General features: G+C 34.8%; 1 protein-coding gene across 4 annotated transcripts in view; it reads left to right on the top strand.

Moving 5' to 3' along the window:
• Positions 1–23,956, top strand: part of CTF18 (P-loop containing nucleoside triphosphate hydrolases superfamily protein) — a 52,590-nt gene that overhangs the window by 18,764 nt on the left and 9,870 nt on the right. For all 4 annotated transcript variants that reach the window (XR_015817682.1, XM_088215374.1, XM_088215373.1 and 1 more), the window contains exons 6-22: positions 5,601–5,702; positions 5,795–5,860; positions 6,804–6,911; positions 6,991–7,052; positions 10,971–11,015; positions 15,589–15,662; positions 15,870–15,937; positions 17,168–17,236; positions 17,325–17,425; positions 17,535–17,616; positions 17,728–17,806; positions 17,901–17,988; positions 18,084–18,237; positions 18,442–18,633; positions 18,724–18,783; positions 21,183–21,439; positions 22,188–22,290. Coding sequence is in view for 3 of the 4 variants with exons in the window: in XM_088215374.1 (XP_088071500.1) it covers positions 5,601–5,702; positions 5,795–5,860; positions 6,804–6,911; positions 6,991–7,052; positions 10,971–11,015; positions 15,589–15,662; positions 15,870–15,937; positions 17,168–17,236; positions 17,325–17,425; positions 17,535–17,616; positions 17,728–17,806; positions 17,901–17,988; positions 18,084–18,237; positions 18,442–18,633; positions 18,724–18,783; positions 21,183–21,439; positions 22,188–22,290 (1,710 nt within the window). In the remaining variant the exon portion in view is untranslated. The remainder of the gene's footprint in view (positions 1–5,600; positions 5,703–5,794; positions 5,861–6,803; positions 6,912–6,990; positions 7,053–10,970; positions 11,016–15,588; positions 15,663–15,869; positions 15,938–17,167; positions 17,237–17,324; positions 17,426–17,534; positions 17,617–17,727; positions 17,807–17,900; positions 17,989–18,083; positions 18,238–18,441; positions 18,634–18,723; positions 18,784–21,182; positions 21,440–22,187; positions 22,291–23,956) is intronic.

Genomic DNA, 23,956 nt, shown 5'->3' on the forward strand with positions numbered 1-23,956 from the left:
CCTTATATCCAAACTAAACTTTGCTAAATTTGATCTCTAAAAAATTCAAACCAAACTAAACAAATGTACCATAAAAACAAACCAGAGTAATTCAGTTTGTTTGGTTTAAACTGATCCTTTATGTGTTTTCTAAACTAAGTTCCATTTGAAAAATAATAATTCACATTCATAATCATGTATGTTGAACAATATTTCTCACGAAATAAACAAGTTACATATACAAATAAGCTAGAAGAAGATTCATAAAAGAAATTAGTTGTATTATCTATAATGCTTCTGGATCTGGTTGATAGATTGTCAACTCAGTTCTTTGCATTCTCTATGTTGCAAGAAATGAAGAGTTGTGTACTTGTGTATAAATGAAGAAGAAAACTAAACAGAACAAAGAGACGATGAAAAGATGAATAAAGTAGGAAAGTTGTTGAAACCTTCATGGTTTGAAGGTTTTAGCAGCAAGAAGAAAGATTGAGAGGAAGAAAGTAGGGCTTTTGTGAGTGTGTGAGCTTGTAGGTGAGAGGCAGAAAAGAAGAGGAGAAACAAGAAATGGAAAGAAACTATCACCAAGCATTGGAGAAAGGTATAATTTTAAGTTCTTGGGCAAACATGGTAAGTGGTTTTAGTTATTTAATTTCACTATATATTATGTATTATTTTCTAACTATATATATATAATTTGGGTTTTGGTTTGATTTGGTTTGAACATTTTTCATATCGAACTAGAACCAATTTTAAGAATTTTGGTTTAGTTTCGAATCAGAACCAAAAATTTTAGAGGTTGAAAACTAAATCAAACACTTTCAATGGTGCTTGGAGAGGTGATTGGTGAGTGTCAACATGCTTTTGTTGAGGGTAGGCAGATTCTGGATGCAGTTATGGTGGCTAGTGAAGTGGTTGATGAGGTGGTGCGAAGTAGAAAGGATGGTGTCTTATGTAAACTTGATATGGAGAAGACTTATAATCATGTTCATTGGACGTTTGTTGATTATATGTTAGGTCAGATGCGTTTTGGATGGAAATGGAGAGGATGGATGAAGGCGTGTATAACGGCAACTTCTTTCGTTGTGATGGGTAATGGTGGACCTTCGTCTTTCTTCCGGGCTTTTAGAGGATTAAGGCAGGGTGATCCATTATCTCTTTTGTTATTCATTATTGTAATGGAAGTGCTGAACGGATTACTTGAGGAAATTAGGAAATTAGGAAGGACGACTTTTTTTAACAGTCAACATCCCATCCTTCTGAATTTCCTTCACAAGGTGAGCGTGGAAGGACTTAACCGTTTCATCCCATCCTTTTCTAGTTTTCATACCATCTTATCCTTGTCTTCTCTCAGTTGGACATTGGATGTCAGTAGGAGAAACGCCGCAAATTCATCAATCTCCTAATAATTTAAATTTCTAGTCAGGCTCCAACCTCCACACTAATCTTCACCTCTGAATACCTCCTCTACCACCATCTTCTTCATTTGAGCAATAACATATATTCTTGAAAATTGATTCCTAAGGCTACCCCTCCCAATCCACTAGTCATCCTAGAAGTGAATGTTATTGCCCCTCTCAAGCTTCCACTATATACATTCCAAGAACTGATATCTCCCTGACCCAATCTTCGTCCATAATCTCATCCCATGAGGCCTCACTACCTCACTGACAAACCTCTCCCTAACTCCCCACCCTGTTGAGTCTTAATTTACTCGGCTCTAGAAGCACTTCTCCTGCTAGGCCCTGTTTATGTCAACAAGCGATCTAAGCCCCAAACTCCCCTTCTTCATAGGCTTCTTCAACTCATCCCATTTCGCCAAATGATATTTATTAATCCTCTCACCATCACCCCGAAGGAATTAACATTGAATGTTTTCCAACTTTTTAGTAATCTTTACCAGAACCGTCAATGTAGATAAGAAATATATAAACAGATTGGTGAGAGTACTTTTGATTAGAGTTGACCTCTCGCCTTTTGACGAAAAAGTCTCTTCCACCCGTGAGTCTTGTCTCAAACATCTCTATTATTGAATCTCAAGTCCTCACATCTTTATACTGGCCCTTAATGAGAGTCCTAGGTACTTGATTGACAACTTTGCAGAATTACACCCAACGCTACAACAAGTCTGTCTCCATCACCCCTATCCCTAAGTTTCACCAACTCTAATTTATTCAAATTAATATTCAGCCTAGAGATAGCTTGGAAGCACAAAAAGATACATCTAAGATTCGATATCATCCTTTTATCAGACTGGTAGAATATCAGGGTAATGTCAGTAAAGAATAAGTGCATTACCTCCACAGGATGATCACCACTCCCCACCACCACATCTCCTATATCCCTAGCTTTCTCTAACAATCTATGTAGTGCTTCCATGACAATGATGAACAAGAGAGGAGATAAAAAGTCATGCTGCCCTAAACCTCTAGAAGCTCTAAAAAAAGAAGGTCCATCATTGACCACCACAGTAAAAGAAAAAGTTGTAATACTCGCTTTCATGCTATCACTGTTCGAAATACTACTATTGTCAATCATCAGCTTATCCACATAATTGCATCTTCTTCTACAACTTGTCATGCTACTTGGCGTTCTGATCCCCCTCCAACTATTTCTCCTTAATCTTTTGTCTCCAAGATATTTCCTCCATATACATCCTATTCACCAACTCTACCTTTAACATCTCTCTCCTCTCCCTATCTTCCTTGTGTATCCTTCCCCTCTCTCCTACTTCACCCAATTTTTTATGGTGGATTTCAAATTGATGAGTTTTTTAGCCCCTCTATAACTCGCCTTCCCCACACAACAGTCTCCTTTCAAACTCTTTCTACAAAGCTCCTAAAGCCCTCCACTTTAAGCCACTTGTTGTCCGATCTGAATGGAGTCGAACTCCATCGAACCCCATCGGACATTATGCATATAGGGAAAAAATCAGAGATCATCCTCTGTAACACATCCTGGCAAATACCTGAAAATTTAAGAAAACAATCGTGAGAAATCAAAAATTGGTCCATCCTTGAGCAGACTGGAGGATTTCTTTGATTGTCCATGTTCACTTTCCCCCATCAATGGTAAATCTATCAACCCCAAAGTGTCAATTGGTCCCCTAAATTCATTTATATAACTACTGGAGAATTGCTCACGCGATCTTTCCCTCCTCCTTAACACCATATTAAAATCACTAACCCATTTCTCGCCCTATTTATTTTTACACTCCTCCAGTTCGCTCCACAATCGCTCCTCTCATCCCTGGAACCATTACAATACACCCTAGTAACACCCAAACTAATCCACCACTGTAATTTTTAAATAGATAAGAGATCGTAAATTCACTCTTCACCACCTCCTTGCAAGTAATGCGATCCTCCCTCCAAATCACCATAATGCCTCCTGTAGCCTCTTTTGCTGGTAAGAAATATTATCCAACCTCTCTCATCTGCCATAGGTTCTTTACATCTCTCCCTGCTATCTCCTCCATTTTGATTTCCTAGAGGCAGCACACATCTGGTTTCCATCTGTTCTTGCACCCTCTAATTGCCTTTATTTTTTTATCCCCCTATCGTTGAGCTCCCAATACATTCCAATAGATGATTTTTTCAATCATTTACTATTTCCCTCGCAGCCCTCCTGGCTCCTACTGCACTTCCTCTTGCAGTCATAATTAACTAAGGACTGCAGTCTTTTCAGTTTCCTAGATCCCCATCTCCTGTTTTCCTCTGTTCTCTTTCATTCACTATCACAACCTTCTTCTCCAATCTCCTCATATCAGTTCAACAAAAATCTCTATCATTTTCTCTTCCATTTCTCTGAGAGTAACCTCCATTTTGCTAATTATTTGGATGTTTTGCATCACCTAAAGCAAACTATTATCCTCATTGCCTCCACACACTTCCTTCTCCTGCCCACCTCCCATATTTTTTCCTCCTTCCAGATCAATCAGTCAATTTTTTTTTTTCTTTGAACACCAGCAGGGTCAAGTTTTTCTCCATCCCGGACTCTCCATCAGTGTCCCTTTCCCTACCTAACTCACTAATCCTGCGGTTATTAAACCCAAATCTGTTCACTCCAAAACAACGCCCAAACTCTGCATTTGGGTCTGGGCTCGTATAAATTAAGCCCCCAATCGGATTTAAGCCGAAGTTTGCTCCCTTTTTGAATTTTGAATTTGACCCACTTCGTAATGGAGCCGGGTTGCGCTGTCCCTACCCGCTTCACTCTTCCTCATCCCCTCCGAATCACGTCCGCAAAGGAGCATTCGTCTGCCACCTCCACCATGATGCGGAGGTTCGACTGACAGTGAGGACATTTATAAACTCTTCTCTCTTCATCTCCATCTCCTCAGTCCCGTCTTCCTTTTCTTCCACCGGAGCCTCTTTCCCGGTTTGCTGTCCGGGTTTACCAGCGGGCGTTTGTAAGTTCGTACACCGGTTTCGCAACTCTCCACCATCCACCAGTTTCGGGACCCTCTGGGATAAAGATCCTCTTCACTGCACGCCCTTTCTCTGTCAATACTAGATAAAATCCCCGTCTGTTACGGCCCAGAGCCACCCAGAGCTGTGGCTATTCCCGGCCACGTGCATTCCCCACATTTTTCCTCCCTTTCTTCAGTAAAAGTCTACAAACGCATCCATCAACCACTTCACATCTTCTTCCGCCAGTGATGCCGTCACCTGAAACCCTCTTTCATTCTCACTAATGCTCATGCTGTCTGTCGACCTTCCTTCACACACTAGGTCAATAACCAGAAATCTTCGCCTTTTCTCCACCATCTATACAACCCTGGACGGTCAGCCTTGTTCGCTTACCTGTATCCCACCATTCACCACTCCCCGCCCTCTTCTCTCTTTACCTTCTTTCCCCGTCAAACCCGAATAGATTCTCCTTCTCCTGCTCTCTCTCTAGCACAAATGTATCTATGAAGTAATAAAAAAAATAAAAAAAAGAGAAATAAATAAATTTCAATGTTTAAAAATTTTAAAATATAATATTAAATTTAAAGAAAAAGTACTTTATAAGTGGGAAAAAATGCCTGGGAATGAAACACGACTAGAAAATCGTGAATCCCAGCTTTAGAGCTGCAAATGGTGGCGTTATGTCTGCAGGTAACAGCCAGCCTGGCCGAACTGTAAATTGCTGCCAGACAGTAATTGCAACCAGATGGTTGCAATTCACAGCCATGCTGTGAATTGCCACCAAAATGCTGTGAATCGTAGGACAGATAATTGCAATTCCTGTCCAGACAGTGGCTCTCATCCAGAGCCAATTGCTTACTAGATTTGCAGTGTGTCTATGGAGATTCCAACCATTATGGTGGTGCAAGTTCCAGCAAGATGTTGTTGGTTTATTTACGCAAGAAAAAGTTCAAAGGATTATATTCATTCTGAAGTCACCCCAATTGAGGTGGAAAAGGTTACCCATTCAGAGTTGGGTAATGAATTACCCTACTCAGTTCATTTTTTATCACCAAATATTGGGCATGATGGGCAAGATCTCCTTACCTACTGAATATGGCCTAAATATGGTAGTTTCTTACTGTTTAAACACATTTCATTTCTCTGTTGGGGCTTTGTTTCCCCAACTTTCTCTATGGAGGTTTCATGTGATTAAAAGCTTGGATTTTGTAGGTTAACGCTAGTGACGAGCGATCATCATCAACTATTGAAGCCAAAATCCTTGATGTTGTTCAGATGAACTCTGTCACAGCCAACTGCCGTCCTAGATGTTTGGTAAGTTCAATTTTCTAATCTTGTCAATAAGATCTTTTAAAAGTTTCTTGCCCTTGGTATTCTGATGATGGAACTAACTGATGTTTCTCTAGGTGATTGACGAAATAGATGGAGCTCTTGGTGATGGAAAAGGTGCTGTGGAGGTTATTTTAAAGATGGTATTTGACTTCATTTCCATTTTTGATGCTCTTATGGAGTTTATTTGTGGTACTAAAATGATTAACTTTGAGTGCTGGTATTTCTTCTTTGTGTTAGATATTGTGGAGGATTTACAAGCTTGCACCAAGTAGTTCCTGCTACTAAAAGTTTCTTGAAAACATAACCTGTTTCTGAAAACTATCCTCACTTATCCGAATCATTACTTGCTCAGAGAGTATAGAAGTATGGTAGTATTGATGAACATCTTTTTGGTAGGAATAATGCCCATAGTCATTTATTGATCCCAACTATTCAAGAATTTCTGGGTGCTTGCTGAACCACTAGGTTCTAAATTGTAGGTTTAATGTGTTTGCTTTTAACTTCTTAATTAATTCTAGAATCCTCTTAACGATATAGTACAGTAAACGTTTTTTCCTGCATTTCAATTTTCTTGATAAAGTATTCGGTTTGTAATATTTATGAGAAATAATAAAGTTAAGATTGCACTCGGGAGCCTTGTGTAGGAGATGAAAGAGGGGACCCAGATATGGTGGATTCTCTGCAGAATTTAGTGAGAAAAAGGGCTGGAGTTTTTGATGCTCAGCAGTTGGGAATGCTCAGTTAAATACTTTGCTGGGGTCAAGTATATAAAAAAAAGAGAGATCTAACAAAAGGAGAAATGATTTGTCAATTCTGTCAAATTTAATAAAATGTGTGCATATCAATATCATTCCAGTAGAGTTTCAACTGGAGTAAGTTTATACAATATTTGCACATCAGTTGTTATATCATTTCCATAAACCACCATCATAGTCCTCGGAAATGAGATTTTTCTCTCTTTCCTTTTTTCTGGATCATCTTGTGTGATTAATTCTCTGTTCCAGTTTACCACTTTCTTACTTGAAGCATGGCTAGTTTTATACTGCTGCCACATGCTGATTCAGTTAGATGTCATTGATGTAGGTCTCCGCTGACAGGAAATCTGATATTGGAAAAGAAAATCATGGAAACAAACAAGTTGGAAGGACATCCTCAAAAAGGGGGCAGAAAACCATGTCGTTGTCAAGACCTGTAAGTCTGAAATGGTCATACATTTTATGCCTGATAGTGAATATTCTCTGGTATTACAACGGATGGTCTATCTATGTAGGTAATTTGCATATGCAATGATTTATATGCACCTGCTTTGAGACCATTACGGCAGGTAGCGAAGTAAGTTTCTCTTGCAGTTTGTTAAGTCATCAAATGTAATGAGTTACTCTCATTGGGGTTGTGGATGGGTTCAACGTGGGCATAATTCTTTCTTTTCTTCTAATCAAAATGTAATTAATTTGCTTTTATTATCAGTATCTATAGTCACATGGATGATCTTTTAAGAAAGAAAGGGAAAGCACAGGGATAATCTGAATATCTATTAGTATATTTTCTGATTAAATGGCTGCTAAGAAATTTTACATGAGATGAACTTAGTCTTCCTAATCATAAACTTCTCGGTCTGGCCAAATTTTCTGCTTAAAAATTATGGTTGCAACCCTATGTTCCTTTTGTGGATAACCATAGGTAAAAGAAGGATTCTGATATTTTGGGCCGAATACTAACACATGCACACATGCATATATTTTTTAAAGAACTTGTTGTCAAGACCTTTGACATGTACCCGATAACTGTTGTAATGTAAGAGTATAAAGAAAAGATTGGTAGATAGTGGAGAAGAATGAGGGAAAGAAGAGAGCAGAAAATAATACTCCAGAAGGACTTCAATCAGAAGGATCTTTTTGTATTGAGACTTACCATGATGAAGAAACATTCTACGGAGTATAGAATACAAAAACTTTACATGGCAAAATTCCTGCAAAATATTCTCAACCGAATATGGTTACAATGGAGAAGACGACCACCAAAACTGTAGTGAGCTAACAACACAAATGACCTAACTCATTCGAGATCTGTCCTTTAAGCCTAATTCCTTTCTGATGCCGCCAAATCCTGCCACGTTGCTATTTTCTTTATCTCGATTGAAGCCACGTTGCCCAGCTTTTTATGTTTAGTTTGATTCATGTGATGTTCCAAAACACATCCCAGAATAATATTAGGGCGAAACCATCTTTTCTGCAACCCATTTTATTAACTGCATGCCCAGCAGCATTCTTGACTTCAAAAGTTCCTTATAAACATTTCAAATTGTAGTAGTTGTCACAAATCATTTGGTCTCTTGGATATTTGGGTGCGTCGCTTTCTTTCATATTTATTTCCATCAAAGAGGAAAACTTGATCCATGGACCTAAAAATATATTTAAGGTACTTCTCATCTCAAAAAGGGTACAAGTGTTACCATCTGTCCACCCAAAAGTTTTATGTGCCCACGGTTGTTACATTTGTTTAACAAGAATTCTACTTAACCGAGTCTTATCTTCAAAAGAATTTATGTTGGAAGATAAAGATACAAAATTCTTAACAGACTTTATCCTACCACCATTACCACACATTCCAACATCATTATTACAAGAGAATCTTTAGAACACACTAGAACATTTATTGACTCAAAAGATCATATTAAACTTTAGATTTTCTCAAGTGTATACAAGAAGGAAAATGCTGAATACTGAATGTAAGTTGGCCTAAGAGATCCTTATCTTTAGGGAAAGCCTACATTGGAAGATGTAGATATATAATTCTTAACAAATTTATCACCATCATTACCACACACCCCAACATCATTATTACGAGAGAACTTTTAGAACCTAATAGAACATTTACCAACTTAAGAGATCATATCACACTCTAGGTTTTTTTAGATGTACATGGGGAGAAAAATGCAAAGTACTGGGCCTAAGCTAGTCCAAGAATTCAATCTTAATCTTGGAACTGGGATAAGTATCGAAAAATCTATACAGTCCGATAATGATCTACATATTGCACTTCGTAAAGGTATAAGAGAATGCACTAAACACCCTCTTTATCATATTTCGTAGTTTGTATGATTTGATAAATGTCCACCATCCCATAAAAACTTCATCACAAGTTTAAATACTGAGTTTATTGGTAAAATAACATTTGAAACATTATATTGTGTGAGATGAAAAAATATTATGAATGTAGAAATATAGGCACTTGAAAAAAACACCAGACATGAGAAATGATGGATTTACTCAAATGTAAGAAACTGGTTGGATGCAAATAGGTCTTTACAATCAAATACAAGGCAGATAGGACAATATAAAAGGACTATACAAAGACATATGAGATAGATTACAAAGAAACATTCTCACCAATAGCTAAGATGATCACTATGTACATCTTATTGTCACTAATTGCTCATTTTGATCGGTAAGTACAATATTTTGATGTACAAAATGTCTTTGTGCATGGAGATCTTGAAAAAGAATTTACATGGATATTCTACTAGATTTTGATAAAGAACCATGACCAAATAAGGTATTTAAACTAAAGAATACCTTGTATAGACTCAAACAATTACCAAAAGTATGGTTCGACAAGTTCATCAGGATGATGATAGACTTAGGATTTATGGAGACTCAAGGAGACTACACTCTATTCATCAAGCACCTAGAAATAAGGGGCGTTACAAGTCTCCTAATATATGTTAATGACATTATTGTAACAAAAGATGAAATGAAAGAAAACTAACGCTAAAATAGTTTCTCGATAAAGAATTTGAATTTCAGGAACTTATAACTTGAAGTATTTTCTGGAAACTAAAATTGTCCGCTTAAAATTTGAGATTTTTATTTCTCAATAAAAATACAATAATGACCTATTGTGGGAATTTGCTAAGTTAGCATACAAATCAACCGACAGTCATATTGATCATAATAACAAATTGAGAATAGTAGAAGAGGATACGCCGATAAATAAGAAAGTATCACAGATTAGTTGGGCGATTGATATACCTTCTCACACGGGATCGGACATTCCCTATGTAATGAATGTTATAAGTTAATTCATGTGCAATCTAAAAGAAGTATACCTACAAAATATTGCATTATCTAAAAAGGTCACCTGGAAAAGGAATTATGTACAGGAAGGTAATAAAGTACTTATAGAAGCCCATACTGATATAGATTATAAAATATTAATTGTAATAAAAGGTCTACTACAAGATATTATACCTTCCTTGGGGGTAACCTATTCCCTGGAGAAGTAAAAAGGAAAACGTAGTTGTGAGATCAAGTGCAGAATTAAAATTCTAAGTAATGGCACAAGGGTATACATAAGAAAAATTTTGGAAGATCTTAGAAGGGGGAAAACTCTATGCGTCTATAATGTGAAAGCAAGTTAACCATGATACAGGTGGTACAGTATGACTGGATGAAATATATCAAGGTAGATAGATATTTTATCAGAAAAAAAAAAATTGACAGTGGCTTAATATATACCTCATACATGTCTATCAATTCACAATTGGCGGATGTATTGACTAAATACTTAAGTAATTCAGCATTTCAAACTCTTATTGGCAATCTGGAGATGAACAACATGACTCCCCAAATTGATGGAGAGTGTTAGAGAAATGACGAATAAAGTTAAAAATATGAGAGTTAATTACATCTTATATAGTGAATTAGGTTAAAAGATATAAGAATAAATTATACCCAATGTAATTAATTGTGTATTTCATTTCTGTCGGAAAAAACTTGTATCTATCGGATTGTAATATTCAATAAAATCAACAGCAACCATTCTTGAAAGTTTTAGTTCATAAAATAGAAATGTTATATTATGCATAAAGATATCAAATTTCAGTAGGGATGATGAAAGGTTAAGACCAGAACTAGGTCACTCCTGCTAGAGTTTGGACCTTGGCTAGACAAGGGGTAGAATTGATTCCCTTACTTATGTTTGCTTTTCCTTATAATTGATTTTTCACTTTCTTCTCAACTCTGTTGGAAATCATAGAAATGAAATCATGTAATCTTTATGCGGCAGTAGTGGAACAGTTCTGTTTCAAGTTCTATGTTGGGCTATGTAATGTCCTTGTAGCTTAGTTTACTCCCATGTGGATATCAGACCAGGGATAGTTTCAACTGAGTGATTGCTTTTTCACAAAATATAATTGTTTAAGTTGTTAAGAACTATTGATGGAAGTTTGTCCTTTTTTTTTCTCTTCAGGGTTCATATATTTGTTCAACCAACAATAGCTCGTGTCGTAAGCAGGTGATGAATAACTACCAGTTATTGTTTCACTTGCCAACTCGTGTTTTTTTCTTTAAAATTGTCATATAAGCTTTATGATCACCATATTCATATGTTTTCTTTCAACTGAATGAAGACACAAATATAAATAACAATTACAAGTATGGCATGTGGTACATATATATATTTTCGTTATACTACAGAAAATTAGAAGTGCGAAGTAAACAGTGTAATATTAAATCAAATGATTGAAATGTTGACAACAACAGTTTGATGAAATTAGATTATTAGTCCTATTATTGCATTATTACATATGCCTTGGCCATTCCGAAATTGCCCATCCTTAAGCACGACTTGGTAAGAATTTTTTATTATATATTGATAACTTTTATGAAGAATTTCTGAATTGTATTACAGGCTTGATTATGATGGATGAATAGAATGTGCTAAACTTGTAATAAAATAGATTGCATGTGTGGTGAAGATAAGTAATATGTATGATAGGGTTGTATGCCATCGTGCACATGATGTATCTGTATATTTTTTTGCATCTTTTGTGAATGTACTTAACAATAAACAACCTACAGTTTTCACTGTTGAGAAAAATATAATACTATGTAAAAAATTATAAGCTAAATATTATATATCCAAAAAGACTATTTTTTGGCATATTATAGTATTCGACCTCCACGTGTTATGTGTTGTAACATGGTTGTTATTTCAGAACTAAAGGTAAGAACCAAAACTTTCAAATGTGTTTTGGTTTTTCTATATGGATGAATAATCAAACTTAAGCAACAAAGAAAGCACATCGACCTTGAATATGAATCTCATAATTGAGGATGAGAAAATAGTCTTGGCTAGGTTACTAATGCCGAAATGTTTATTGAAGGAATATCATAGATTGTAATTTAATCAGTTAGATTAGTCAAATCTAGTCGACCTTTCCCAAATTCAAAAATTATAATTGGGGTGTCTTCCTTGAGATGGAAGGATGCCTACTAGACTTATTCCTCTAGAAGGGTATGCTAATGGTGCAAGAAGTAGTCGCACCAGTTCAAACATGGTAGAGGATCCACGGTGTTGTCATAGCATGGGAAATCAATCTTGAGATAATTTTGAACAAAGGACACGTTGTCTGTAATCTCTAACTAGTAGTCATGGCGTCCACGGTTAATACTGTCTGTGCTTTGATCCCGATAATCCCTCCTGAAACCTCTCTGGTAAGTGCTTCCTTGTCGAAAATCTGTTGTCCCCATTCAAATCTAATTTTCCTTAATCTCACTCTAGCCAATCATGAGCACGCTTGGTACATCTTTTTGAAAGTATCATGTGTTTGATGCATGGTATGCGAGTCCTCCATGAAGTTTGGGGTCATGGCTCTATTACCAAACGATGAGGTCTTTTAGATTTTGATCCGTCACAGGGCCTATAGGACAAAATCTGAAGCTGAACTGATGATGTTCTTGCTTTTGGTTTTGCCTTTTCTTCTTAGGTTTGATTATTGGTAGCCCTTGAGTTTCATAAGAAAGAAGAAGTAAATTTATTGTCTGAAATATGATGGTTTTATTCCATTGAATATGGTCTTTGTATACTAGAAGCTACAGCTGCTTTCTAAAGTTTACCAACTGCCCTTTAGGAATATAACTATCTTTCCTTACAATAAGATCTTTTACCATACCAAACTACTTCCTACTCACATCTAGTACAGACACATGATCCAATAATAAGAAATCCAATAATAAGCAGCAGTTACCAAACAAATTTCACAACAGATAGCAAAGCTATGCATCACTACCACTGACTACTGCCCTTTTGTTCTTCTGCCTATGCTTGTAAACTATCCCAAATCTTTTATGTGTAACACCTAGTTACCTCTTCGGCAAGGGAATAGGGAAGAAGAGGTGATACCATATGGACCACCGATTCAATATTTTATCCGTAGTGGTGTGATGAACAACCTGCAAATGGATGCTTAGATAAATAAGATTTGGGCTTTAAATGATTGATTAAAGTGATCCAAATTCTTAAAAAAAAAGAAGCCCATTTATGGCTCAAATCTTATATATTTCTTTGAAAATTTTATTCAACAAGTGAAAAAGATTATGTATTCTGTATGCACATTGTCATATACTACTTGTGGCATACTAAATTAATTATAGTAACCTAACTGAGGTTGATTCCACTGTTTACCTATATTTTTTAGGGTAAAGTACATCTTAATATATTCTGCTTTTAAATTTTAGCTTCAATATATGTTTATTTTAGCAATTTTAGTACTTGTTATTTGTCCGTTGAGTAGAATATTGTTAGTTTGAATAGTTAGACAGTATGAAATTTAAGAAGTTTGACATGTAAAAAGCGCATATTTGATTATGCATTAAAAAAAATCAAAATTTTATGGTTTCAATACATGCAAACTTATCCTAAGCTTCTCAATATGGACTTTGTTTTTTCTTTTGATTTTTTTGTATTTTGGTTTATTATTTTGTTTAATTTCAGTTTTAATTTTCTTAAATTTTATTTCCTTTGGTTTTTAATCGTAAAAATTTTAAATTGAGCTATCTACCCGTCAATTTTTAAGATGCATATTGTGCACGTGTTCAAACTGACGATATTATATTACCTAACTAACTGTTAAGAACTGAAACTGTTAAAACTTTGAATCTAGAAAATCAAATGCGTTGAGTCTAGAGAACCTCTATCCACAGAGTTTCAAATCATTATTTGCCTTCTTTTTATCAAATGAATTCAAATACTTGTATCAATTTTCGGAGTCTTATTAATTGAGTCCCCGTATCTTTAACTATGAAAATTGTGAGCTAAACACTTAGATCCATACCCATATTTGATATTGGTACCTGTTTCCAAGCAACATAAAGCAAAGACAGCAGATTGTTTTCTTGTTGAGGGAGGCTTCTGATGTTTGGACAACCTCAGTTCTTGTAGGTAAGGGCAGTCTGGAGGTCGACAAATGAGGGAAGATGTTGGTGGGAGCTGAGGCTAATAGCTCAAATTCTGTACTTAACCGGTAGGCCTTCAAGGATTAGAAGCACAAGGCCCTCTTCCAAAAGATCATGATCAATGGATGTCAGGGACTTGTGAAGGATTTTTAGTTGTTGCAAATAGGCAGCATTAGTGAGGTTATGTTTGGGAGTGTTTTACGGCTTGGATTTGTGATGGAGGAGCCAAGCATGAGCTTTTTCATGGACAGGTTGCTTTCTTTCAACACATGGAGGGTAATTTCTTGTTTGGTTAAGAAGACTACGAAGAATGTTGAAAGAGATGGTTGTTTGAATCCAAGAGAGAACAAGGTAGTTAACTTGCTGCAATGTAAAGGAATCCATTTGTTTAGAGCCATTGATATGACTGGGGACTCGATTAACCTTTGATGACAGGTCAGAGAAGTTAAGGGTTTCACTAACGTAGTTCTGTATGTTAGAGATAACAAGGGAAATGTGGAAATTTTCAGCGGTCATTGAGGAGAGAGACGAGCTGGAAATGAGAGAAGGAGAAGACTCGAAGGGAGAAATCATATTAGAGATTTACTAGGATAGCTCTGATACTAAATAAAATTCTTAGAATGCTTTCACTTTGACTATATTAATTTACAAGGTAGGTGTTATAAATGAGTCCACCCTTGGGTAATATACAAATAAAGAAAATATACAAATAAAATACATTCTTTCCAAATGTATTATGTCAATGTAAATGATATCCCAAACACATAACAAAGGTACATGCTATCTAGGGATGGGGAAGACTGAATGTTGAGAAATAAAATATATGATATGGTTTTTGAATGGGAAAATTGGGGAAACAGGATCAATAACATTTGTTGACAGGTGTCCCATGTTTAACCTGTAATTTTGTTCGTACTTTCTTTCTTTCATTGCAGGGAGTGGAGGAGAGTGTTAAAAACATGATTTTTCCTATCTAAAACGATGTCAGATCTGTTTTCGTATACTTCAGTTTTAGAAACTCAAATAACTTTTTTCAAGGAAACAAAAGAAAAATAAGATTTAAGGACACCAAGAGGCTGCAACCATTGTACAAGATTAGGAAGAGGAGAGGTCAAAAAGATCAGCAATATTACATCATCCACCAAAAGGTGATCCATGAACAGGAGAGTGTTCTCTGTACTGAAGATAAAGTATTCTAAACGAGTACTCCTGATTGGTGCAAAATTGGAAGAAGATTATTCAGAGCTTTTTTTAGTTCCTCTCTTTCCAAGTGATCCAAAAGATAAAGAGAGGAATGGGGGATAAGAATTTTTTCCGATGCTAAGAGGTACTGGTATTGGTCCATGCCCAAAGTCCATCCTTGATCAAGGCACTAATCTCCCGGTGAAGATAAAGGAGGCTAAGATTAAGAGTTTAGAAACTCTAATCATTTAGGAAATGCTTTACTAAGTTGAGTGGAGGGGAAAAAGCAATTCAGAATGTAACTAATATCATCAGCTAATCTGTTACTTCTGCCACATTTACCATAATTGGTCACTGCATTTTATCATAACTCAATTCAAGAAAATCCACATATCATATCTCAAGATCCTATATCTGTAATCTAATTCATTGAAATTTTTTTACTATAGGCTCAAGTATATTTGTAACAAAGAAGGGATGAAAACAAGTTCTTCTGCCCTTGCGGCACTAGCTGATTATACTGGTGAGTTGTGTTCTTCCAACCTGTACTATTAAATTTTCCAGGCCTTGATGTGAATGTTACAATTACATATGTTTGTTTACTTGACTCTGTCCTTCATCGTTTAAATCTTCGGCCATATAACATAGAACTATTTTAATTGCTTAACCACAAATTTTTCTATTCATCTTAATCATCTTCAGCTCATCCTTTGTTATTTTAACTTTACAGAATGTGACATTCGTTCTTGCTTGAATACTCTGCAGTTTCTCAACAAGAAGAAGGAAAACCTCAATATGGTAAGAGTTTTTTCTTTATCAAGCTGTTGCATATCTTCTACACTCCACATGATCCTGGATTTTAGTAAGACATTTAAAATCTAGAGAGATGGTTGGATGTTTGTACAGAAGGGACATATCCTTCCAGGATTGCTTTTTTGGATAATGAACTTTGTCCTCTGCGTGGTATTACTCTAATAAATAATGGATTGGAATTGTTTATTATTAGCTAAAGCTTTTGGAATAGCTAGTTGCAAACAATTTAATATGGTCTCAGAGCTAGAGGTCTACTGTTTGGAACTTTTGTTGCCCCTTATTTGTAGTAGTTCATTTCAGTACAAGTTAGCTCTTATGTAAGAAAACGATAACTCGAACACAATATTAGAAGAAAATTATTAAGAACCAAAAATTGGAGATGCTGAATATCAATAATCAAATAAATATTTAATATTTGTATGTTATTATATAAATAGTCTAACAAATAACTAGGTCATGTGGGGACATTTTAATGTATAAGTACTATATTAAATCATTTTCTATTACTTTAAACTTTTAAGAAATTCGGTTTAATTGTATTATTTAACACATGGTTGTGCAAGATTTTTCTTGTTGAACATAATACCATGACTTCAATTACAAGACATGTGGTGAAAGCTATCAATTCAGAAGTGATATTTGCATGTTTGATGAGACAAGGACATGCACTTATTGAAATTGGTCACAAATTGTACCTGTATTTGTTAATTAGTTTCTTATATGGTATTTGACACATTCAAGAAGCTTGTTTTGCAGTTCACAAATAGGTGACGGTCTTCATTTTCACTTACACAATTTAATTATGTTCAACTAGAGATGTGAACATATAAAATTTTTTTCATGAGAAAACATTGCCAGCTAGTTGCCTCCCTATTTTTTTTTTTTTAATTTCAAGACTAGAAAATCAGAAGTTGCAAGGGAGTTTTAATCCGTTGAAAAATGAAACTTTTTCACATTTTTTAACCTTGTTTGGCCATTTGGCAAATATTGATGAATGTTACATTTCTTTTTGGAAGTCTCCGTTCCTTTATATTTATTGTATCTTTATTTTGGGTACTTTTACATTTTCTGTTACAAAGGTTTCCCCTTTTGCAACTTGCTGAAGGACATTTCTTTTGGGAAATCTTCAATACCTTTTTTTTGTCATTTACAAAATATTTCAGTTCTTCTAATTGATGTTTAATTTCCAAACTGTAACATATTTCATTTTTGCAGTTGGAGGTTAGTTCTCAGGTGGTTGGTCGGAAGGATATGTCAAGAAGCGTTTTTGATATCTTGAAAGGGGTAATGTATTGTAACTTCTGAGTGCTGGTTTAGCTACTTTATCATCCATTTCTCTCATATTTATATTTTCTAATGATGTTCTGTTCAGATCTTCCAAAAGAGAAAGAAGAAGAAGCAAGAGAAAAATTCCAATGATAGTTACAGCAACTCCTATGAATTTGATTTTTTATACTCTCTCATATCCAACCGGTTGGTAACTACTTCCTATAAACATAATATAACAACCCCTCCACCTCATATACTATTATTTTCATTTGAAATCCTCACCTTTCGGCTAAAGTGGTCCGATAAAATGCAGTGGTGATTATGATGTGATTTTCGATGGCATCCATGAAAACATTTTGCAGCTTCAATATCATAATCCGATGATGCAGAAGACAGTAAGCTTTAACTACATTCATTTACATCTTGTTGTCTATGTAACTATTTAATTTTGAATTAGTTGATTATATTGTTAAAAATGATATTATAATCTATTTGTGTATATGAAGATTAAGTGCTTGAATTATCTCGGCACTTTTGATCTTCTGCAACGATATATTATGCGGACGCAGCAGATGTCTCTTTGTGGTAAAGACTTGCAGCTTTCCACATCTCACTGTTTCCAATTCTTGAGGAAATTACTATGAAGTGTATGATAAATTCTTTCCCTTTATTACTGCAGTTTATCGTCCTGCACTTGCAATTTCTATACATCATTTAGTATCCCAAGTTCCAAAACCAAATATTGAGTGGCCAAAGTCTTTTCAAAGGTATTCCTTGATTTCATCTTTGGATGCCCTTTGATTTCACCTAGAGCATTGGAGATTCATAATTTCTGATTTCCAGATCTTATGCAAAACCTCAGATATCGAACAACGTTGATGGAAAAGATGGATATTTTAAGGTCTTGGCACAACAACATTCCACCATATATTGGAAGGCATTTGTCAACTAATTCTTTTGTAGAGGATTCTATATCTCCTCTACTGCATATTCTTTCACCATCAAGTCTAAGGCCAGTAAGTTGATTCAGTTTGAACTTTTTATTCGTATTTTTATTTTTTTAATAAATTTCTCCAATTGTCCATTTCTTTTCCTTTTGGTTTTACCTCCTTTGACATTTCATTTTGTGTTCCATATATATATTGAATATGTCCATGTTGTAGAAGCTACATTTCTTCATGCTGGATCATTTGGACCATTTTTGTGATTTTTCCTTTCAGGTGGCTTTGCACTTACTTTCAGAAAAGGAGAAGAACGATCTGGATCAGTTAGTTAGTACAATGGTTTCCTATTCGATAACCTATAAGAATGTGAAATCTGATTCCCTATCCAGTAATCTCAGACAGGAAATGGCTACTGATACCTTGACACTGACGTTTGATCCCCCTATTAGTGACTTCATTAATTTTAAGGTTTGAGTTCTTTCTCCTTATTGTCTGTTATATTATTTCCTACCTTAAACTATTGTGTAACTCGTAAATCCTTTTCCTGGGACTAAACAGGGCTATAAATCTAATCATTATGTACTTGCCTTAGCAATGAAGCAGATTTTGGTGCATGAGGTGAGTTATATGTTTCTCAATGCCTATATTTTTTGCATTTGTACTCTTGGTAAGCATTAAAAATGGTTGATGTCTATTTTATTGAATATTACAACTTTATATATATAGGTTTTCTACAATAGAAAAGGAAAGAACAATAAATTATAATTAGTCACAAAAAGTATAATAAACTCTTATGCCTTTTAACCTAATTTATCTTTTATTTAACATTCTTCTTTAAACTGGGAATAAATGTTGTCCATCCCCAACTTGTCAATAAGATTTGAAATGTTGGATTGATTAAGACTTTAGTTAACATATCTACCAATTGAGAATTGATAGACTTTTATGAAGTACATGTCAGGCTGTTATCAAGTTTTTCTTGATAAAATCTTTATTGTTCTCGATGTGTTTGGTCCACTCGTGTTGTATCGGATTGTGAACTATGTTTATGCCGATTTACTATCACAGTACAGGCACATAGGGTTTTTCCATTTGATTCTAAAATTTTTCAAAATTCTTTTTATCCATAATAGTTCACATACTCTTTGTGTTAATATCTGAAATTTTGATTCTGCACTTGATCTCGGAACTACGTTTCTTTCTTATTTCTCCACATGATTAGGTGGTCCCTGAGGAAGAGATGGTATTCTATGGTAGACCTTCTTTTTACGATTGACCCTATATAATCTGTAGTAATATAGACTTTTAGGAGTAGTTTATGGTTCTTCAACATAATTTCTTTTTCAGATGATCCTTTAAGATGATGTAGTACTTTGTACGCTATTTGTAGGTGCACTTCTTTTGAACTGCACATGAATTGACTTATAACACTCATTGCATAGACAATATTTGGTCTCGTGTGGGATAGATATATCAATCTCCCAACTAATTTCTGATATATTTCCTTATTTACTGGCCTATCTTCTTTTATTATTCATAATATGTGATTAACATCAATAGAGGTGCTAGTGAATTTGCATGCTAACTTGACGGTGCCCCTCAACAAGTTATGAATGTATTTCAGTTGAAAAATAAAAATCCCGCATTTTGAGTAGGTGATTTCAATTCTTAAAAATATTTTAATTTACTAAGTTCATTGATTTCAAATTCTTTTGTCAACCACTGTTTTGGTGTCAGATTTTTTTTCATAGACTAGTATAATAATGTCATCTATGTATATTAGGAGAACTTTAACTCCCTCATCCTTGAGTGTTTGATGAACAGAGTATGATCTTCTTGAGTCTACTTAAATCTCATATCTATCATCATCTTTGCAAACCTGCCAAACCATGCTTTTGACTGTTGTTGAGTTCATACAAAGACTTTTTTAGTTTATATACTTTATTTAGTTCTACTTTTCTGTCAAAAAATAATGGATATTTATGTAGATTTCTTCTTCTAAATCTCCATGTAAGAAAATATTTTTTACATCAAATTGTTGTAGTTTTAATCAAAATGAACAAGCAGCAACATTTCCCACAGTGTTCATCTTAGCTATTGGTGTGAATGTCTCCTAGTAATCTATCCCGTATGTTTGTGTATAATCGTTTATTACTAGTCTCGCTTTATATCTCTCGATTGTTCTGCCTACTAATGTGGATTTGTGTATTCTTTCAACATTCTTGTTCTACCTACTGTTATTGAAGTGCTTCTCCTCCATAATAACTGCATTAAATAGATTTATAAGGATAATTTTATTTTACCTCATTCGTTTTATGATCCCAAAGGATCTGTAATTTTAGTTAACTTTCAACTTTTCTATGGAGATTATCAAAAACTTCAACTTTCTAAAATGTTGACGAGCATGTTTGAGCCTTTCGTATCTTGATGGTCCGCCATTTCAAAACTCGTAATCGAGTTTTTACCAAGTGGGGCAGAATGATATAGAACAAGAATATTGTAATTTAGAAATCTTTTATAATTATTATTATTTTTTATTTTTAAATTATTTAGGTTTGTTTAGACATTAAAATATTTAATTTTTTTTTAGATTTTTACTCTCTATTTTGTGTTTGTTTTTTTGGTTGCTATTCTATATAACATATCTCATTCATTCTACTTTCTCTAATTCTTCACCTTGATCTGTCATTTCCTCTGGGCTATCTATATTTTTCAGTTTCACCCAAATTCTCTATTTCTAAAGTATTTGTAAGACAAGTTACTTTAATTGCTACTTGTCCTTCATCACAAAATGCTATATTAGTAGATTTTTTTGTTTAATCTTCCATTGACTTGCTGATTTTTTTTTCTTTTCCAGCTATTTCGTGTTTGGTAGTTCTATATCACATAGTCATATTTAATCTTATAAATTCCAAAAGTTGCATATAATCCTTCTGTGGGTCTATCACCTGAGATTACCAAACTTACCTATATGCAGATTGATTTACTTATTATGGATTTTTATTTTTCATTTCCAGGTTGAAAACCAAAAGATTTTGCAAGGAAGATCTGCTAATTTAACTGATGGCAGCAACAAGGGAAACCAGGATTTGGTGCGGGGCCAGTCTACCAAAGTTGATTCTGCAACTGCACAAGCGGAGAGCAAGGACAATGCAAAGATTAGGTCAGCAAGGGAAGGTGATCCAAGTACGTCCACAGTTTTATCAACTTTGGTTCCTAGTAGAAATGTCCCGATGAAGAAGCCTTCTGGTGGCTCTTCCAATTACTTTGACAGGTAATATACTTTCTGTTACCTTTAAAAGTTTTTCTAAATGGTTTCTTTTATTTGTCTCTTTATCTGCATCAGAAAATTAAAGATGAAAATTGGACTTATGCGATGGAAGAGCACTTAATATTTTCTGCTGTGACTTATAGCAGAAATCTAAATCTCTTTCAGCTAATTATATCTATACTGGCAACCTAAACTGATAATTGATGTGAACGATAATGATTTTTCTTACCTGGAAATTTGTTTTTGGAAATATATGCTTCAGGGTTTTTTTTTAATTTTATGGGCTGTAAACAAGGATTGATAGTTATTCTCATCTATAATATGCATTTATTATCTATCTTTGTACACTTAACTGTATGAAATCTGATCTGATAACGGTCTGGTCAGAGCATTGTGCATGTTGAATACTGTCGTACATGAAGATAACGTGAACTTGAGAGTCTATTTTATCTCAAGGCCAATCTCTAAACATGGTGGAGACATTGTTTCTTGTATTTATCTCAAGGCCATCTCAAAGCCAATCTCAAGGCATATTTCCTGCTTTGCTTAGTTGTGTTCTCAAAGCAATTCTTTTTGGTACAATTTTTTTTTTTTGGATGGCTTCTAAATCCTTTGCTGGTCTTTGAGAAGTCATGCTGTACCCAGTAATGAATGAAATCATGTAGGGTTAACACGCCTAAGCTACTTGACTATTTTAATACATTCTTATCTTCCTTTTGGTTCCCGATCTGTTTTCTTCATCATATGCCAGGTTTAAGAAACCCTGCAAAGGTTCTAAGGATGCAGATAATGCCACACAGAAGACATCAACCTTTGGGAAAAATTTGCATCCTCTTCTCTTCAAATTTAATGAGGTATGTCACTTTCTCTTATTATCACATTTGTAAAAATTTTTTACACAATCAGGATTATACTTGTAAATACTACCACTGTCAGAATACCCGCCCAGATCTTTAGAGAAGGCTGCAGACAGACAGAAAGCTAGTGAAACATAGGTAGGTAGATATGAAGAAACAGTAGGTTTAAAAATAATTTATGTAAACTCCGTATGGTAAAAGAGAGTGCATGATTTGGTTTATTTATAAGCTGCCAAGAAAAGTAGAACTCCATAAACAATTAATTGGGTTAATTGTTCAGGGAAAATAAATCCACACTTGTACCCCTTTTTATTTATAGGAAAAGAAATTTATTAAGATCAAGAAAGAAGAATTACAAAAAGAACAGCAGATAAGATGTCCAGCTGGGGCAAAAGGATATCAAATAAAAAATACAAAAAGAATCAAGAAGAAAACAAATCACGTGACTGTAACATCCCAGCTCCTAGGAAGGATAGTGAAGGAAATATCAGAGTAGTTCCCATGAGCCTTAGCACCAGAGGAAGCCAGAAAAATCATCTTCTCAAGATGAGGTTAGTGCAAAGAGCAGTCTCCAAATACCCGCCCGTTTCTCTCTGTCGAAATAGTCCAAAAACCGGAGGGACTTGGAATTGATCGTAAAAGAACTCCCTAGGAGAATGTGTGAAAAGTCTGTCTTGTACACAAACAACGCTGCTTTCTATAACGGTCTGGCATTAATCTTAACCCTGAAGCACCAAAATTGTATTGATGACACAATCCAAAGGAGGAGTAACCCATAGTAGGTTAAAAGTGTCAAAGAGTCTGCCAATAATTTTCATGCCACTCCGCAATGCAAAGAGAGATGAGAATGTGTTTGCGTGCTCTTGTGGCACATAACACACATCTCAAGCAATAAAGTTTGGTTAGGCTTACGAATTTACAGCGACTCGTTAGTGTTAAGTCGGTTCAGAATTATAGTCCATATGAAAGCACTTACCTTCGAAGGAACCTTGACTTGCCAGAAAGCCTTGGTAAAGGTAGTTTGATAACATTTTGGTTCTTTGTTATATGATTGAAAAAAGATTACAAGTATAGATACCCGATGAATCAAGGGTCCATACCCTATAAATTAGGCTGTTGGGAAGGTTAAAATAATTGTAATAAACTTAAACATGGAACTGAGTTCATTAGTTTCTCTAACTTGAATCTCTATCATTCAAGTTACAAAAAAAATTGAAGTTTCAAGACAGAGAATCGTGGGAAAAGCGAAAGAACTAGTCAATTGGGGTGTTATGATTGGTACATCAAGTTGTTTGCAAGGGCCAACTTAATTCTCTTTCCCAGGATCCCAGATGAAGGAAATCTAGTAGAGTTGCTGACTCCAACTGTTGGAATAAAAATTCTTTCAAATTTATAGATTAGTAAAAATTAAATATACAATTTCGTACTAAATTAATGAAAAATGTAAATGTAAGCATACCTGAATCTATCGTGGAAGAATTGTTCGCGTTCGGCAGTAGAATATTTCGAATCAACACTGGGCCTAAAAATTAGTTTTTTTCTGATGACAGAATTTTAGAAAAATAAAATGGCAACCTTGTGATTCAGGAACCATAACCGCCTTTTATATCGACAATTTTTTTCAATTTTCATTTCGCCTATTATAAAATAAGAATATTACAAA

This window comes from Carica papaya, chromosome 3 (assembly GCF_054855325.1).
Source record: "Carica papaya isolate Zhongbai chromosome 3, ASM5485532v1, whole genome shotgun sequence".
NCBI classification, from domain to species: domain Eukaryota; kingdom Viridiplantae; phylum Streptophyta; class Magnoliopsida; order Brassicales; family Caricaceae; genus Carica; species Carica papaya.